Below are 20,192 nucleotides of genomic sequence, written 5' to 3'. Positions count from 1 at the left end.
ATCAAAACCACTCTTCTTCCGCACCCCATCCTTGGCCGATTCGTGTTAGTCGTGTCCATTCTAAAAACTCCCCCTCAAGGCCGCTCTCCGGAGCCGATTGTGTAGTCGCCCTTCAACGGTCTCGTGGTTATCTATGCTACGCAGGGAGGCCACGTGAGGGTTGACGCATTACCTTGTGAGTAATGCGTTCAGAGACAGACCGTACGCAAAGCGGGAAAATCTTCAACCGCACCTACACCACCAACTTAACGGCGACGGAGCCGGAACGTACCTTGAGGCCCGCCACAGTTTTAACGGGACGTGGGCAGTTGCAGCATTAGCCTACCAGCCGTTTCGATAGGGTTTCACCCCGACCTAATAAGGTGACAGAATACCGCACTACCAGCCCAAAGTCATCAATTCCTAAACATAGTCAAAATCAAAGTCCCTAACAATCCAGTTCGTCACCGTTGTGTACCGATCTTGACCCTTAACAGGGTCCTCCTTCCCCTTAGCTCGGTACAATGACTCAGGGGTGCGGTTTTTATCGAGTTGTCCTCTCTAGATCCGCCATTATCAGTAGAAGCAGGGGCACCTCGTGCAGGACGTGATAACTAATCACGCGTGACATTCGTCACTATGGCCGGTCTAAGACTGATAACAGTCCCTGGTCCAGAGCCTGGAACTACTTATGATATTCAAGCCAAGTATCTTAGCCCCCTTATGGTATCTTAGATCGACATAGATTTTAACAAACTAAGCGAAGGCAATTGCTATGGACTGCAATCAATATGGGATTCATTTACTTATAAAAGATAAGCACAAGCTGGAAGTTTTTTCAACACTTTGTGATATAACAAACAAAGGTAATCTAGTCAGTGTTTTTTTTAGTTAATGTGCATTTTTTACATAATTTTTCCAATTGCTTAGATTTACGCGTATTCGATTTGTTGTCAGCTATAAAGGCCCCGACCGAAGTTATTAAATCGAAAAATAAAAAAATTTTGGAATCTGTCGATCAGCGATTCTCAAGGACAATTTTTATTAAGAGTCAACAGTGCTAACGATCTACAGACATCTTTATAAACCCTTTCCATGCAATTAAAGAAGTACGGATTACAATTACAGCCCCTTGTAGTATTAATTTGCGACGAAGACCCTTGTAATTTACAGATAGTTGGAATATTTGACGATATAAAATACTCTTACACATCTGTTATTTTTAAATTGCATTTTATTTTAAATGTTCAATATCAGAAACAGTACTTTAAAATTTTAAATGATTTAATTAGATGAAATGATTGTAATATGTCCAGAGCATGGTGACAGTATTATATTTAACAAGTAAGGAAGGCTAAGTTCGGGTGTAACCGAACATTACATACTCAGTTGAGAGCTGTGGAGACAAAGTAAGGGAAATCACCATGTTGTAAAAGGAACCTAGGGTAACCCTGGAATGTGTTTGCATGACATGTGTATCAAATGGAAGGTATTAAAGAGTATTTTAAGAGGAAGTGGGCCATGGATCTATAGATGGACGCCATTTAGGGATATCGCCATAAAGGTGGACCAGGCCTGACTCTAGAATTTGTTTGTACGATATGGGTATCAAATGAAATGTGTTAAGGATAATTTTAAAAGGGAGTGGGCCTAAGTTCTATAGGTGGACGCCTTTTCGAGATATCGACATAAAGGTGGACCAGGGGTGACTCTAGAATTTGTTTGTACGATATGGGTATCAAATGAAAGGTGTTAATGAGTATTTTAAAAAGGAGTGGGCCTTAGTTCTATATGTGAACGCCTTTTCGAGATATCGCCATAAACGTGGACCAGGGGTTACTCTAGAATGTGTTTGTACGATATGGGTATCAAATTAAAGGTATTAATGAGGGTTTTAAAAGGGAGTGGCCCTTAGTTGTATATGTGAAGGCGTTTTCGAGATATCTACCAAAATGTGGACCAGGGTGATCCAGAACATCATCTGTCGGGTACCGCTAGTTTATTTATATATGTAATACCACGTACAGTATTCCTTTCAAGATTCCAAGGGCCTTTGATTTCGCCCTGCAAAACTTTTTCGTTTTCTTCTACTTAATATGGTAGGTGTCACACCCATTTTACCAAGTTTTTTTCTAAAGTTATATTTTGCGTCAATAGACCAATACAATTACCATGTTTCATCCATTATTTCGTATTTGGTATATAATTATGGCATTTTTTTCATTTTTCGTAATTTTCGATATCGAAAAAGTGGGCGTGGTCATAGTCGGGTTTCGGCCATTTTTTATACCAATACAAAGTGAGTTCAGATAAGTACGTGAACTGAGTTTAGTAAAGATATATCGATTTTTGCTCAATTTATCGTGTTAACGGCCGAGCGGAAGGACAGACGGTCGACTGTGTATAAAAACTGGGCGTGGCTTCAACCGATTTCGCCCTTTTTCACAGAAAACAGTTATCGTCCTAGAAGCTAAGCCTCTACCAAATTTCACAAGGATTGGTTATTTGGATTGGATTTTTGTTCGACTTATGACATTACAAGCATCCTAGACAAATTAAATGAAAAAGGGCGAAGCCACGCCCATTTTGAAATTTTCTTTTATTTTTGTATTTTTTTGCACCATATTATTACTGGAGTTGAATGTTGGCATAATTTACTTATATGCTGTAAAGATATTAACTTTTCTTTTAAAATTTGAATTAAAAAAAATTTTTTTTTAAAAAGTGGGCGTGGTCGTTCTCCGATTTTGGTAATTTTTATTAAGCAGACATAAAGTAATAAGAGTAACGTTCCTGCCAAATTTCATCATGATATCTTCAACGACTGCCAAATTACAGCTTGCAAAACTTCTAAATTACCTTCATTTAAAAGTCGGCGGTGCCACGCCCATTGTCCCAATTTCTATTCTGCGTCATAAGCTCAACTCACCTACCAAGTTTCATCGTTTAATGCGTATTTGGTAATGAATTATCGCACTTTTTCGATTTTTCGAAATTTTCGATATCGAAAAAGTGGGCGTGATTATTGTCCGATATCGTTCATTTTAAATAGAGATCTGAGATGAGTGCCCAGGAACCTACGTATCAAATTTCATCAAGATACCTCAAAATTTACTCAAGTTATCGTGTTAACGGACAGACGGACGGACGGACGGACATGGCTCAATCGAATTTTTTTTCGATATTGATGATTTTGATATATGGAAGTCTATATCTATCTCGATTCCTTTATACCTGTACAACCAACCGTTATGCCATCAAAGTTAATATACTCTGTGAGCTCTGCTCAACTGAGTATAAAAACACTTTGTACAACGAAATATCTACTAGGGATGACCTTTATATGTGCTATTATATAAACAAACATACTACCTTGTTTAGAAAAATAAATATTGGAATATTAAAATGTAAGCCATTGCAAAAATTTCGTTTACCAAATGGTAAATCGGCACACAAACCTCATATTTTGTGAAATAGGTAAAATGATTCATTAAATTTACTTATGTAAACATTCAATTTTAAGCATTTCTGTACATATCTTCATGTAACTCAAATTACTTTAAAAACGAATTCACTTGTAAACTAAACAAAATTCCAATAAAATCTGTGCCAGCACAATTGGGTATAAATATATTACTGTATTTTATCAGGAAAAGGGTTTACTGGGTTTAGGAAAAAATTTGCTTGATTATTGCAGTCAACATTAAAGAAATATTTACTAAATTTTAGGTGAAAAAGTTTTCTTACTTCAAGAAGGGTCTTTCTTAGTTATTGATATTTTACTAAGCAAAAAATTGTTTAACTTGAGTATACATTTTCTTATTTTTGCAGCTCATGCAAGAAAATATGTACTCCACTTATGGAAAAAATTCTTAACTATTTAAGTTTTTATCAAGATGGAAAAAAAAATCAAAAATCCCATATTTTCCTAATAACAGGAAATTATTTTTCAAGTTGAAAAACATGCCTAATTTTACTCGTTTCTGCCTTGATTTAAGTAAAAAATCCTCTCCGTGTGCAAAACCCTTATCTGCATATCGATCTTGATATCATAGTCAACTAAGAAATCCACTCCCAATACGAGTTCATCAACGATATCTGCCACAACGAATTTGTGTAGAGACCTCCCAAATTAAGACTTCACATACCACTTCTCCTTGGACTTGCTTATACTTGCCAGTGACCGTACGCAATCTTGCTCCAGGTAACGGTTTTACTCTCCTGTTGACCAAGTCAGATTGGATTAAGGAATGAGATGCACCCGTACCTACAGTCAGTACACGTTCTTTGCCATGCACATTTTCTGACGGTAAGACTGCTCGAGTTTCTTCCAATTTGCGAGATAGATATCACAGGACATTCAATAGCTGGGCAAGTTTTCGATCTTTACATCTGACTCGCTCTTGCTTATCTCCTCCAGCTTTGGGTTTACGACCAGCCAAGTTGGCAGTTTCCTGAGCCAATGCATGTGATACCGTTTCTGCGACTTTGGGTTTGGGTTTGCATATGTCGCTCGCTTCGTTTCAACATCTCGTATTCCATTGATAAAGCACTGAATTTTTACCTTTTCGGTGTATTCCACGGGTGCGTCCGCATTTGCCAAATTAGCCAACCTTTCAACATCCGAGGCAAACTCCAGCAAAGTCTCATCAGTTTTTGGTAACTATATTTGGTGTAATTATATTTGGTGTATTTGCTTCCTGTGTTCGCTTCCGTATCGCCTTTCTAGAGCGCTCATCAATGTTTCGTAATTGTTTCGTTCTCCCTCTGGAATGGTCTATAAGATTTCAGCTGCAGGTCCTTTCAATGCGACGAACAGCGAAGCAGCCTTATCTTCAGGATTCCGGTTGTTAACTGCTGACGTCTCTCAAATTCAAGCTTAAATACCTGGAAAGGAACAGAGCCGTCAAAAGATGGAATTTTACCTACGTATTGCTTGCTGAAACAGCTCGGCGATTTAATCGCAACTCCTGTATACCACCTCTCAAGCATCCACCTCGGCTTTGACTTTTTCCTCAAACTGCGTTATTTTCTCGTCCATACGTGCTTCGATTTTTGATGATATACGCTCCTCTTAAGCTTCGAGTTGTACTGTTCTGCGTACCTCTTGCGCTTTCAGTTGTGCTTCCATTTTAGATGTATATGTATCGATATTTCTGAAATACGGGTTTCTTGTGCTTTAATCTTCGATGCTATTTCTGACGAAATTTCTGCAATACCTGTCTCCTGTGATTCCATCTTGGATGCCATATGTCTTCTGATCCATCTTGGATGTTATACGGTCTCGTGCGATTCCAGTTGATATGACATTTCGTTTGATATTTGTGACAACATTTGCTTCAACACTGCTAGATAACGTTAGTGTCAACACTTGCCAATGGATTCGGAGTCCCTATCTTCTCTTCCATTTTAGTCGCTGGCTCTTCCACATCAGGATAAAAGACATACTCGTCCACCTTAATTCCTTCCAACTCCAATACCTCTCGTAGCCGTGCTTGAAGTTCGATCTTATTGCCGGTTGTATTCAATCCACAGTTCTCCAACTCCTTTTTCAGTTGCTGGATCCTTAATTCACTTAATTTTGCCATGTCCAAGTTGTATTCTGGAATTTATCCAACAATTCCTCTTCTGACACCAATTGTAACGAATTTAGAGAAATTCCGCTTATTTGCAACCTTCTGCTTACGTTCGTATCGCTAAACTGTTGAATAAAACACTCTAATATTCTGTATTACAAAACAGTCTTTATTAGACTACCTTAAGAGTACCTCGCAATTAAACTTCACTTCGCAACTGAGAGCGTACTTAAATCAAACTGATTAATGATTGCTACTGCTTAGTATCGGCTTAGTGGTGGTAGTATCGCTTAGTGATACTAATATTCGTCACAATACATAAAGTTGCACGAAGACAAAAACAGAGTATACGATCGATCATGCTTGAATAGATTGAAATAAAATGTTAGCAAATTAAAATTCATGGTTATTTCAAAGAGGAATTTTCAGATCAGATAGTTGCAAATTCAATTAACAACGAAGCTACTGATAAAGTCAACATTTTCAAGTATTAAGGAATCAAAATCGGTGATAAACTCAACTTTAACGAGCACATCGATTATACGGTTGGTAAAATATCTAAAAAGTTACATTTTATGCAAAGAGCCCGCAAGTACTTAAGAAGAAGGTATAAGGTAATGGTCTACAGATCGATAATCCAACCTCATTCCAAATAAAGTTCAACTTTATTCTTAATTATAAGAGATAGCCAAATTTACAATCTGCAAAATCGTCGGACACAGTTATGAGATGTATACTTAGGAAGCTCTATGACACACCCATGACAGATATGCTTGCTAATCTAAATTGGCTTAGCATTAAACAGTCACTGTGTTATTATACAATGAAATTTCTTAGAAATATTGTAGGAAGTAACTTGCCTGATTATTTGAAAAGTAAAATTAAATGGAAAGAAATGTACATTCCTTAAATACTAGAGGCAAAACTAGTTTTACTTTACCTGCCTATAAAACTGAAGCAGCCAAATGCAATTTATATTATAAAAGGTTAAACTGCTACAATGAACCAACAAACGATGTTAAATCTAGTAATATAAGGGAATTTAAACACAAATTGTATAATTATTGTAGAACACCGCCATTCAAATGCGGGGTAGGCCAACTGGCGAATAACAAATAGTATTGCATACATTCAAAGTATTCTACGCTGAAAGTTTGAAGCTTTTAAACTTATACAAAAAGTAGCCGAAGCTCATACTGAAACGCATCGCTCAACCACCAATTTTCGCATGTTGCCTTCGCACTTTAAATACGTAAACACCGGTTACATCAGATACAACTGCTCCCGTAAGATATATCCGTTTTAAAATAATATAATCCCGGAGATTTTCTATAACTTCCAGTTCTATATTTTCGACTTTTCCGGCCTCTTGAAGCCCATTCCGTTCTGTAAATAAAAATTATACATGCACATATTAGTAAGTAAGTTAGACTATAGTAATAGTTTTCTCTCTATAATGTTTGCTTAAGCTTAGCATCCATATTAAAATAAAGGCGAAAGTAAAATCAAATAAAGAAACATAAGATCAGGCGAAACCGAAAATGATGTACCCAGCGCGTGCTCCCATGTACATATGTATATGTATGTATATTAGGGACACATTTAAAGAGAAATGTCACGAATAGTAAATGCAATGAAAGCTGGAACACACTGCCTATTCGTATACAAATATCGGCTTTCGTAAGCAACTATAAAACAGTTACTGTCATAGGAACAACGTTCTTACTAAATGTCGTTAAGTTTTGTGGTCTCTTCCTCGACTATGATATGAAAACTTATGTGGAGAGCTTAATTAAAAGAAGCGGACGTCGAACATTTAAAATCCTTTTTTAATTTTCATATATCATATATTCACATATCTATAATAGTAATGTAGATAAGTGTCATAAATATGTATATGTAATATCAGTAGGTGTGGTCATTAACGATTTTTTCTCAAATCTTAATATAATAACAGCAACCATAACTTGTCATGTACGGCATGCAAAATTTTAAATTTTTTTCTACTAAAGGTACGTGGCGTCACGCTCATTTTACAAAAATTAACTAAATTTATTTTATTCTTTGGTGTTAAACCATGCCTATACTAAACTTCGTTAGGATCGGTCGATTTTTGTTCCATTTATGGTATTAACAGTAGAAAAATTACTTAACAAAGGTGCGGATCTTACATCATACCTCTACTGAAGTGAATAATAATAAAAATACATAGTTTAGAAAGAAAAACTAAAAAAACGAAAATATGGTTGAAACTATTTCCGCAGAATTTAAGAAAATAAAAGATTTTTGGGCACGAACTATCTTTTTTTTGCGCAAGGAACTTCAATGTGCGCGGATTTGTTTTGAGTGCGCTTCAGTTTTGAATAAATTAAAATTTAATTGGATTGAGTTTAACCCATAGAGGTGTTGCCGAAAAGTTTTGGAGATCTGTCCAACAAAAAGAAGTGTGAAAATATAATAATTCCAAAAAACTAAAAGAAAAAGATACAAAAACAACGAAAGAATAAGTGAAACAAAAACAAATTTGATCCTCAACAGAACAATTCCCGCTTTCCTTTGCATGCATATTTGTATGTACTCTGCAATATTTTGTTTTGCTCATCAGTCGATCCATCATCTCCTGAAAGTTTATCTGTCATCAGCTGGTCTGACCTTCTGCTACGGGTGCCACCTGTTTGTGAGTTTTTGGAAACTAAATATAATAACTTAAGGTGACCATATTTCTTGTGTATTTATGCATGATATCGTCTATTAATATTGCTACTTGAAGAACAAACATATACGCATTCGGTTGCAAGTAATGGCTCACGGTGCTCCACCTGCGCTCAAGCAACGAGCAAGCAAAAGCTCTCCTATTGTCAAATCGGCCAAGCTCGAGGAGAGTGCCATCCTGTCAACTGTTGTAGCAGCCCTACGTGGCGTAAGAGAAAAAATTCAAAAGCAGTCTGACAAGCTGGATTTTATTACTGGGAGTCTATCATCCAAGATAGCGGACCTTGAGAATAGTGTGGATGAGAGGATAAACAAAGAGGTTTCTCAGCTTGTTGCCGAGACAGACTGCGAAACATATTTCTGAAACACTAAAAAGCCAAATTGAAACCCTGAGTGTCGAGAAGAAAGCGGCGGAGTTTGCAAAAGACGCGGTGATCTTTGGAGTGCCATATGCTGAAGGGGAGAACCTAAAAAGCGTGTTCAACCAGGTTTGCCTCTCAATAGACTTCCTGGCGCCACAAATTCATAATATTTTCCGAGCTCGGAGGTCAGAAATACGACCAAGCAGTGTAATATTAATTAAATTTCATTCCGCGATTGAACGTAAAAGAACACTTCGGGCTTTTCGTGACTTCAGAAAGAGAACGAGAACAATAGTACCATTAGATGCAGTCGGACTTAACGGCAGGTTTAGTATCTACGAAAGTTTGTCGCTGCAAAACCGAAAAATTTTGCAAGAGGCAATAAAGCTAAGACGATCAGGTGCTCTTGTTTCTACATTCACGGTGCGTGGATCCGTTTACATAAGAGACATCAAGGACTCCCCAGCAATACCTGTAACTGAGCTCAGTGAACTTCAGAAATACACTCTACGTCGCACATAACCTTAGCTGTAACCATCCAAGCACAGTTTTTTTTTTAAATGTAAAGGCTGGTGGCGTATTGGCTTCATATAATCAGTATCGTTGCCACGTTTCACAACAGTAGTGCGCCCTGGCTTGAAACTACCCTCGCATTTCTTCTGGGAAATTCTTTCCTTGGTTTTTGTGCGTCAATTTGGTTTTGTCAGTGCCAGTGTTTCTCTCGCAGGTACTTTTGATTTCCTTTTATTTGGCCCATTCAATCCATCAACCTTTACTTTTGACTTTCGTAGTGTTTGCCGAGTCTTCTCCACCAGTACTCGATTACAGCTGAACCCTTTCTCCAAACTGAAGTTAAGTGGCACATCCTGGTTCTTATAACGCATAACCCTTCTTTGCATATCGATCTTGATGTCATGGTAAACTAAGAAGTTCACTCCCAATATGACTTCATCAACAATCTCCGCCACAACGAATTTGTGTAGAACCATGACCTTCCCAATTAAGACTTCACAGATCACTTCTCCCCGGACTTGGTTATACTAGCCAGTAACCGTACGCAATCTTGCTCCGGGTAATGGCTTTACTCTCCTGTTGGAATGAGATGCGCCCGTATCTACAGTCAGTACACGCTCCTTGCCATCCACATTTCCTTTGACGGTAAGACTGCTCGAGTTTCTTCCAATTTGCGAGATAGATATCACAGGACATTCAATAGCTGGGGCAAGTTTTCGATCTTTACATCTGATTCGCTCTTGCTTATCTCCTCCAGCTTTACGGTTACGACCAGCCAAGTTGGAACTACCAGGACCGGTGCTACAATGACGTACAATGTTATCTGGGTTACCGCACTTGAAACACTTCATAACTCCGTAATTTTTCTGTTGTGATCCCTTCAGCGCCCCCAATATTGTGTTCACCCAGTCTGGCCTTCCACTTCCACATGCCGTGATTTGAAAACTGGCTTACACAGAAGCGATGCTCTTTCCTGAATCAGAGCATGTGATACCGTTTCTGCGAATTTGGATTTTTGGTTCGCGTATGTCGCTCGCTTCGTTTCGACATCCCGTATTCCATTAATAAAGCTCTGGATTTTTACCATTTCGGTGTATTCCACGGGTGCGTTCGCATTCGCTAAATGTGCCAGCCTTTCAACATCCGACGCAAACTCTTGCAATGTTTCATCAGGCCTCTGGAAGCGGTTCAGAAACTTCATTTGGTATAACTGTCTCCTAGGCTCAGTTCCTTATCGTCTCTCTAGAGCGCCCATCAATGCTTCATAAGAGTTCTGTTCGCCCTCTGAAATGGTTTGTAAAATCTAAGCTGCAGGCCCTTTCAATGTCATGAACAGTGCAGCAACTTTATCTTCCGCATTCCAGTTGTTCACTGTTGCGGTCTTCTCAAACTGTAGCTTAAAGACCTGGAAAGGAACAGAACCGTCAAAAGATGGAGTTTTTACCTTCGTATTACTCGCTGAAACTGCTGGGCGATTCATTTGCAACTCCTGTATACGGCCTCTCAAAGCTTCAATCTCGGCATCAATTTTGTCCTCGAGCTGTACAATTTTTGTATCCAGTGCTTCCAGCTTTGATGTTACCCTTGCTTCCTGTGCTTCCCACTGCGAAGACATTTGTGCCACATGCAATGATAAGCGCTCCTCTTGTGCTTCCATCTTAGATGTAATCTGTGTTGACATTTCTGAAATACGCGTTTCTTTTGCTGCAATCTTCGATGATATACGGTTCTCCTGCGAGTGAAGTTGTGTTTCCATCTTGGATGTTATACGTGTCTCTTGCGCTTCCAGATGGGATACCATATACGTCTTCTGTTCTTCCAGTTGAGATGACATTTTGGTTGATATTTGTCACGACATTCGCTTCAACACTGCTAGCATCGCGGTAGTGTCAACACTTCGCAATGAATTCCGAGTCTCTATCTTCTCCTCCATTTTAGTCGCTGGCTCTTCCACATCAGGATAAAAGACATACTCATCCACATTAATTCCTTCCAACTGCAATACCTCTCGTAGCCATGCTTGAAGTTCGATCTTATTGCCGGTTGTATTCAATCCACGGTTCCTCAATTCCGTTTTCAGTTGCTGGATCCTTAATTCACTTAACTTTACCATGTCCAAGTTGTATTCGAAACCTCCAGAATTTATTCAACAATTCCTCTTCTGACACCAATTGTAACGAATTTTAGTGGTATTCTTCTTATTTCAAATCTTCTACTAACGTTCGTATCGCTAAACTGTTGAATAAATAACTCTAGTATTCAAAATAATGCAAAATGGCCTTTATTAAAGTACTTCACAATAACACTGATACTTCACAACTAATCGCTTGCTTAAATCAAACTGATTACTGATTACTCAGCTTTAACTCCTTTTATACTCTGTGATGTCTCGTTCGCATACTTCTAGGCGTTTCTTCTTCCAGAATTTACTACTTGTTTACTAGCTATAAACTCACCAGGTATAAACGTGTATGTGTGAGAAATACTTTGCTGATGATTGCATACTTTTGCGAACATCTCTCCGCTGCTGGAATGTACATATGTGTAGACATAATGATTGATTTGTTTATGTACATAGAAGTCACTGCTTAGTATCGGCTTAGAGATGATAGTATCCCTTAGTGTTGCTAATATTCGTCACAATATATTTATTTATTTTTATGTATTAATTTTTTTTTTGTCTTTGGTTCACTTAAACCATGTCATCTGATGATAGCGTGCGTTTGATTGCAGATAAAAGTCGCATTATGGTTGATGTATTGTGCCAGCAAACGAGGGTATTTAGGATTGTGCACTTCAATGCTAGGAGTGTAAATGCTGAAAAGATGGACTTTGTTAGATACGTATTTAAGTCACCGGAAGTTGATGTGATATGTGTAACAGAGACATGATTTTTAATGCATTTGGAAGATGCCCATTTCGGTATTAATAACTATAAGTTGATGAGAAATGACAGAATATCAAAAAAAGGGGGAGGTGTGGCAATCTACTATAAAAACAATATTCACATCAGACCTATCATATAGTAAGAAAGCTTGGGGAATAACACTGAATATTTTTTTGCGGAACTGTATGAAAATTCGAACAGAGATCTTATCTCTTGTGTGTACAATCCAAATAAAAATATTAGTCTTGATTCGTTTTTTGTAACTATGTCCTCGTTCTTGGTTAACTATGACAACCTCGTTGTTTGTGGTGATTTTTATGTAAACCTCCTTGTTCTGTATATGCGTACTATTAGCTTGCTAGATGAGATTGCTGGTGCTGGTCTACATGTTGTGAACATGTTTATGCCGACGAGATATTGTTTTTTTTTTTTTTATTTCAGATTCATATATATCGTATTTATAATTATAAAGAGTAAAAGCGAAACGTTGTTTATAGACCCAGCTGTGGACTCTAGCAGTCCGTTAAAATTTTTATTTATTTATCAATTCTAGGATTTATGTCTATATCTATCTCGATTCCTTTATACCTGTACAAGCAACCGTTATCCAATCAAAGTTAATATACTCTGTGAGCTCTGCTCAACTGAGTATAAAAAAGTTAAATTCGGCTAATGTGATATAGCCTTAGTCGTCTAATGTTATATGGTATATCACATTAAATTCCTAACCTATTAAAAACAAACAAATTATGTATTTTTCTGTATTCTGTTAGATCATGCCCAAGGAAGGCAACATTCGAAAGTGGGATGCCAAGAGTATAGCTGTTAGGGTAGAAAAGATGGGCATACTCTTGGCTTCAAAAACATTTTTTGTGCCATTTGCAACGTTACAAAGAGCCGCTCGCAGTGACCGATCTATAGATAATATTTTGAACACGCCGCTAGGACGAAAACCCGTACTCAATCAATATTAAGGATATGGAGTCACGGTTTTGGCGACTCACTCGCAGCGATGTGCGCTCCCTCGCGTTTCAAGTTGCGAAGCGCAACAATATTGACAACTCATTTTCCTTGATAAAGGTTGTATGCCTTTCTAAAAAGGCACAAGTCCGAAATAATCCTACGAAGCGCGACAGGAACCTCAATGGCTAGGGCTAAAGGCTTTAATGAGGAAATCGTGAGTAAATTTTATAGCTTATTGGAGAACGAGAACGAGAAATATAATTTCGCTCCAACGCGAATATGGAACGTGGACGAGACTATATTGTCTATTGTTCAAAGTAGGCAGCCGAAAATGTTGGCGGCGGAAGGACCCAATTTATACCTGCGTATCAGTGAGCTGCAGTTATTCATGTTTTAAGGTTATTAGTGGACTAACCAAAAAATTAGTATTAGTGCGTACACAAACAAAGAATATCAAGCACTTATATCCACTAAAACACATTTACATAGTCGTGCTTCGTAAAATGAATAACCGCTCATAAGCCACGAAGCAGTTCAGTACTCAATTGTCTTATTGAGCAAGAAAGTCAACTGTGTTATACGAAAACACAGTATGACGAACAGTACAATTAAATGAATATAGTCATATCAATCTTCTGACGCTAGCAACACAACGATGTATACGAAACTAAACTGAATAAAGCGCTAAAGAAAAACCGATAATAAACGAAGTATACAGTGTATTACACACGAAACCAACATGCTACTGAGTTAAAGCGACTATGATTTCAGTTTATACTCAGCAATGTCATATATGTATGGGACATATGTGTTTCGGGGCACTCGCATGTATTTTTTATTTTATGTGGTAGTCACTCATAGTATTTGTCTGTACTTGACTAAGTACACATTTAGACACAATTTTTTGGCTCACGACTAAGTGCACTAATTTTATTAGTACTCAAAGCAGACCTCTGCTGCGTACATCACCTACATTAGGGTGGCCCTTATTTTCCAAAGTGTTCCGATTCTCGATCTCACCCCCTAGAAATATGCAAATAGCCTAAAAACTAGAATATACAAAGTTTTATGTCAATCGAAAAAGGGATACATGTGGCACAAAAAGCTTAAGTCCTGAAAAATTACGAATTTTTACAATTTCTTAAATTTGGTCAACCCCACTTCATTTGTTATGGGTGAAACGTAATTTATCGTGTTATTAGTAAGTTCTAGAGATATTTGGCTTTCAAATTAATCTAAAACAACAAAAATTGGTCAAATAATAATAAAGTTATAAAATAAAATATGCCTTAAACACGGTGTCATTACTTCAAGATTTAAAACATATGCATATATCTTGTGAAACTTTAGCTGACACGTATATAATATGATATTATTTCCAAGGATCTAATTAATGATGATTTAGTATGTGATTCAAATTGTTTTTTGTAATCAGTTACAACTTGTAAAAAATATTGTTTTTCCTGTTCCTCATTTGTAAGTATTCTATTATATTCTTCCATAAGATTTACTCCCCGTTCTGCTGTGTCGTTAACTACTTTTATATTTATAACAGTACCTAAGCTTTTTTATAGGTTCCTGTATCCTCCCAGTATAGTGGATCTACCTCCAGAGAAATTGAGATGATATCCCTAACCGACCAAAAAAATAAATTGTATTTCCTGTTACAAAATCGTGTAGTTCTTTTTCTATGAATTTATTGATTTCACTGGGCCTCAAGTGTAACCTCTTTAAATTTTCTGTTTCCTTGCCGCAGTTGTCTATGCTTTTGGTTTTTCCACAATCTTTTCTTCATGGTACAAGAGACGTCATCATCGAACAATGCCAGCGCAATACAGACAGGTGCCATAGGTGGTTACAAAACTTTTTTATTGCAATGTCAGATAATTTTTTTTTAGCATTTCTGTATTTATAAATTTCTTTAGTAAAAGATAAATCTTGAAGGGGTGCTCTGTGAGGATTGGTACAGTAAAACCAAAGCTTAACATAGAATTGCATAATAAACGCGCATATACTTGCTACTGAATTCTCTTCATGCTCCGTAGTTTAAGCTATTCACGAAATAAATAGATTTTTAAGCAATACAATGCCTTAGACATTCACCGAGCATGATGAGTGGGCTTTGGTACACGAAACTTTATGCCATCACTTGCTCCTAGACATATATACGTTAATTCCAATAATTCCCTCTAGTTATCTCTTACTAGTTTATTTTTCAACTATTCCTTAGAGGGTTTTTAATACTCAGTTGAGCAGAGCTCACAGAGTATATTAGCTTTGATTGGATAACGGTTGGTTGTACAGGTATAAAGGAATCGAGATAGATATAGGCTTCCATATATCAAAATCATCAGTATCGAAAAAAAATTTGATTGAGCCATGTCCGTCCGTCCGTCCGTCAGTCCGTTAACACGATAACTTGAGTAAATTTTGAGGTATCTTTATGAAATTTGGTATGTAGGTATGGGCACTCATCTCAGATCGCTATTTAAAATGAGCGCTATCGGACTATAACCACGCCCACTTCTTCGATATCGAAAAATTCGAAAAATAGAAAAAGTGCGATAATTCATTACGAAAGACGGATAAAGCAATGAAACTTGGTAGGTGAGTTGAACTTATGACGCAGAATAAAAAATTAGTAAAATTTTGGACAATGGGCGTGGCACCGCCCGCTTTTAAAAGAAGGTAATTTAAAAGTTTTGCAAGCTGAAATTTGGCAGTCGTTGAAGTTATCATGATGAAATTTGGCAGAGACGTTACTCCTATTACTATATATATGCTTAATAAAAATTTGCAAAATCGGAGAACGACGACGCCCACTTAAAAAAAAAATCTTTTAATGTCAAATTAAAAAAAAAAGTTAATATCTTTACAGTATATAAGTAAATTATGTCAACATTCAACTCCAGTAATGATATGGTGCAACAAAAGAAAATTTCAAAATGGGCGTGACTCCATCCTTTTTCATTTAGTTTGTCTAGGATACTTTTAATGCCATAAGTCGAACAAAAATTTACCAATCCTTCTGAAATTTGGTAGGGGCTTAGACTCTAGGACGATAACTGTTTCTGTGAAAAAGGGCGAAATCGGTTGCAGCCACGCCCAGTTTTTATACACAGTCGACCGTCTGTCCTTTCGCTCGGCCGTTAACACCATAACTTGAACAAAAATCGATATATCTTTACTAAACTCAGTTCACGTAATTATCTGAACTCACTTTGTATTGGTATAAAAAATGGCAGAAACTACTATGACCACGCCCACTTTTTCGATATCGAAAATTACGAAAAATTAAAAAAATTCCATAATTCTATACCAAATACGAAAAAAGGGATGAAACATGGTAATTGGATTGTTTATTGACGCAAAATATAACTTTAGAGAAAAACTTTGTAAACTGGGTGTGAGACCTACCATATTATGTAGAAGAAAATGAAAAAGTTCTGCAGGGCGAAATCAGAAGCCCTTGGCAGGAATACTGTTCGTGGTATTACATATATAAATAAATTAGCGGTACCCGACAGATGATGGTCTGGGTCACCCTGGTCCACATTTTGGTCTATATCTCGAGAAAGCCTTCACATATACAACTACTACCACTCCCTTTTGAAACCCTCATTAATACCTTTAACTTGATAAACATATAGTACAAACACATTATAAAGCCACCCCTGGTCCACCTTTATGGCGATATCTCGAAAAGGCGTCCACCTATAGAACTAAGGGCCACTCCCTTTTAAAATACTCATTATCACCTTTCGTTTGATACCCATATTGTACAAACGTATTCTAGAGTCAACCCTGGTCCACCTTTATAACAATATCCCGAAAAGGCGTCCACCTATAGAACTAAAGTCCACTCCTTTTATAGGCACTCATTAACACCTTTCATTTGATACCCATATCGTACAAACAAATTCTAGAGTCAGCCCTGGTCCACCTTTATGGCGATATCCCTAATTGGCGTCCACCTATAGAACTATGGCCCTCTTAAAATACTCTTGAATACCTTCCATTTGATACACATGTAATACAAACACATTCCAGGGTTACCTTAGATTCATTTTCCTACATGGTGATTTTCCCTTACTTTGTCTCCATAGCTCTCAACTGAGTATGTAATGTTCGGTTACACCCGAACTTAGCCTTCCTTACTTGTTAAAATAGTATCCTTGCTATCGCTTAAAAGTAATTTCAAGATTCAAGTTTATTTATTTAAAAAAGGACCTATACACATATATTTTTTTATAAATTTTATTTCGAAATGCGTGATGGCACAACAAATTTAAGCATGCACTGCAACTTGTTCTTGCAACAAGCATGTCGAAAAAATAAAAATAAAGTATAAAGAAATGAAAATATATATTTTAAAATTGCAAGCAACAACAAAAAATTTCTTTGACGTTTTCTTATTAAATCTATACTGCTCTTGAATGAACAAATTTTGAATAATAGGTTTTTTTTTTTAAATAGATAAATTGCGGCACTTTGCATTGGGATGGAAAACCACTTCCAGAAATAACAGGTCGTGAAAAGGTGAAACGACTTCCAGTTGTTGTTACTTACAGGAATGGCGAACAGTTAATAGGAGCTCCAAAATTATGTGCTGCAACAGGCTCGGAAAAAGCTGATCCGTTGTATGAACTGTTATTTGAATGGGATCTGAAGGATGACATTGTGGCCTGTTGTTTTGATACGACATCGGTTAACACAGCCGTAATAAAAGTAGCTGCAACGATATTAGAAAAAGACTTTTTGCGAAAACTTTTGTATCTACCTTGTCGTCATCATATTTATGAAGTTCTGCTAAGAGTTATTTTCCAGTAAATACTAGTACGGACGTTCAGTTATTTAGGCGATTTCAAGAAAATTGCAAAAACATCGACAAAACTAGTTTTAGAGATTTGCTACGAAATAACCAATTGAAATTACATTTAAGCTGCAGACATTGGTGCGTTATCGGTAACCATATCGGTAACCTTATAACAGCTGATTCGACCAACCTTAGGGGAATCAATGTAATCGATTACTGGTGCCATATCGTAACGCTAAAGTCGTAACCGTATCGTAGCCAACCAATTGGTTTTTGGTTTCTCGCATATCCATATCGCCTAAAAATATTTGAGTTGGTGAATTTAATAACTTTTTGTAGATTTTATTCATTATTTTGGATACGTTATGACTAAGAGACTTATTTTTTGTAGAATATGTTTGTAATTTTTTGCGTTTTCTTCATTTTTATGAAATTTCACGCCAATAATCGGTAACAATGTATCGTGTAGGGTTACGTTAGGGATACGACTACAGCGATACGACGAACGGCACCAATGACTCCGCTTTTAAGCGATAGCAAAGATATTATTTTAAAAATCCCTCTAAGGAATAGTTGAGTAAGGGATGACTATAGGGAAATATTGGAATTACCGTCTATATGTATAGGAGGAAGTGATGGCATAAAGTCGTGTACCAAAGCCCACTCATCATGCTCAGTGGATGTCTAAGGCATTGTATTGCTTAAAAATCTATTTATTTCGTGAACAGTTTAAACTAACGGGGTATGAAGAACAACTGCGAACTGCGACAAGGAAACAGAAAATTTAAAGAGGTTACACTTAAGACCCAGTGAAATCAATAAATTCATAGAAAAAGGACTACACGATTTTGTAACAGGAAATACAATTGATTTTTTTGGTCGGTTAGGGATATCTTCTCAATTTCTGGAGGTAGATCCACTATACTGGGGGATACAGGAATCTATAAAAAAGCTTGTTATAAATATAAAAGTAGTTAACAACACAGCAGAACGGGGAGTAAAGCTTATGGAAGAATATAATAGAATACTTACAAATGACGAACAAGAAAAACAATATTTTTACAAGTTGTAACTGATTACAAAAAACAATTTGAATCACATACTAAATCATCATTAATTAGATCCTTGGAAATAATATCATATTATATACGTGTCAGCTAAAGTTTCAGAAGATATATGTATATGTTTTAAAAATGCATTTTCAAAAAAATGTATAATAATAAAATTTGAAACAAACTCATTTACATATACTCATTATATACACATTCTTGAAGTAATGACGCCGTGTTTAAGGCATAATTTATTTTATAACTTTATTATTATTTGACCACTTTTTGTTGTTTTAGATTTATTTGAAAGTCAAATATCTCTAGAACTTACTAATAAGACGATACATTACGTTTCGCCCATAACAGATGAAGTAGGGTTGACCAAATTTAAGAAATTGTAAAAATTCTTCATTTTTCAGTACTTCAAGCTCTTTGCGCCACCTCTAACCCTTTTTCGATTGACCTACAACTTTGTATATTCTAGTTTTAGGCTATTCGCATATTTCTAGGAGGTGAGATCGAGAATCGGAACACTTTGGAAAATAAGGGCCACCTTAATGTACATACTTATTAATGCTAATATTGAAAGAATTATATGCAAAAAGTTAGTTAAGCATAGATGATTAACGAGACAGTTATAATACAAATTCAAGTTGTTGAAGCGCACATGAAGTGCCAAAATATTGAATACTTAAAAGTGTTGTGCTTTAATTTGGATATAGTAGTCGCTAGTGCGTCGGCACTCTATTCCTCATCTCCCCATTTTGTGCGTCAGCACATTTAGGAATAAACATGGTCTTTTGCGGCTAAAAAAGAACCGTGACCCAAAATAAAAAATTATATATATACATACATACATACACAGGCACTGGGTGCAGTGCGGTATAATTAAAAATAAAAATAAAATAAAAACTAATTTTAATACAAAATAATTCGTGAAATGAGGCGGGTGGTAAATTAGTTCAAATCTAAAACAAACTAAGTGCTTAAAACAAAAACAGTTGTAAAATACGTCACATTAGGGTGGGCGAAAAAGTGCATAAAAGTTGAAACAGAGAAGACAAGAAAATTTGGAAAACTAAGTCGAGGTTGTGTATATTAGTGGAAACATAAATCTGAAAAAAGAAAAGAAAGTGGTTAGAAACTAAAATTACTTACCTAAGAAAAAATCTCTGAAAAAGGAAAAATAAATATATGTGTAATAGGCCGGGTCGATTTGTGGGGAGGCAAAAAAATCGCCCATTTCTCTGTGAAAATCATATTCTAGGGATCAAAATAAGAAACTTTGCCGAAGGAACCATACCGCTAAAACGAATTCTGATGTAGGTATGGTTC

General features: G+C 36.6%; 1 protein-coding gene across 5 annotated transcripts in view; it reads right to left on the bottom strand.

Moving 5' to 3' along the window:
- The window catches only part of Hr38 (Hormone receptor-like in 38), an 801,608-nt gene that overhangs the window by 431,426 nt on the left and 349,990 nt on the right, over positions 1–20,192 (bottom strand). The window contains exon 4 of one of the 5 annotated variants that reach the window (XR_010949625.1): positions 6,496–6,941. The exons of 3 other annotated variants lie outside the window; for them this stretch is intronic. Coding sequence is in view for 1 of the 2 variants with exons in the window: in XM_067766148.1 (XP_067622249.1) it covers positions 6,766–6,941 (176 nt within the window). In the remaining variant the exon portion in view is untranslated. Of the gene's footprint in view, positions 1–6,218; positions 6,942–20,192 lie in introns of those variants that run through there. One more of the 5 variants, XM_067766148.1, reaches the window with a different exon arrangement.

The sequence above is a fragment of the Eurosta solidaginis genome, chromosome 2 (assembly GCF_040869045.1).
Source record: "Eurosta solidaginis isolate ZX-2024a chromosome 2, ASM4086904v1, whole genome shotgun sequence".
NCBI lineage: Eukaryota > Metazoa > Arthropoda > Insecta > Diptera > Tephritidae > Eurosta > Eurosta solidaginis.
The sequence above is the reverse complement of the archived record's forward strand: the minus strand, read 5'-3'. Positions and strand labels throughout refer to the sequence as shown.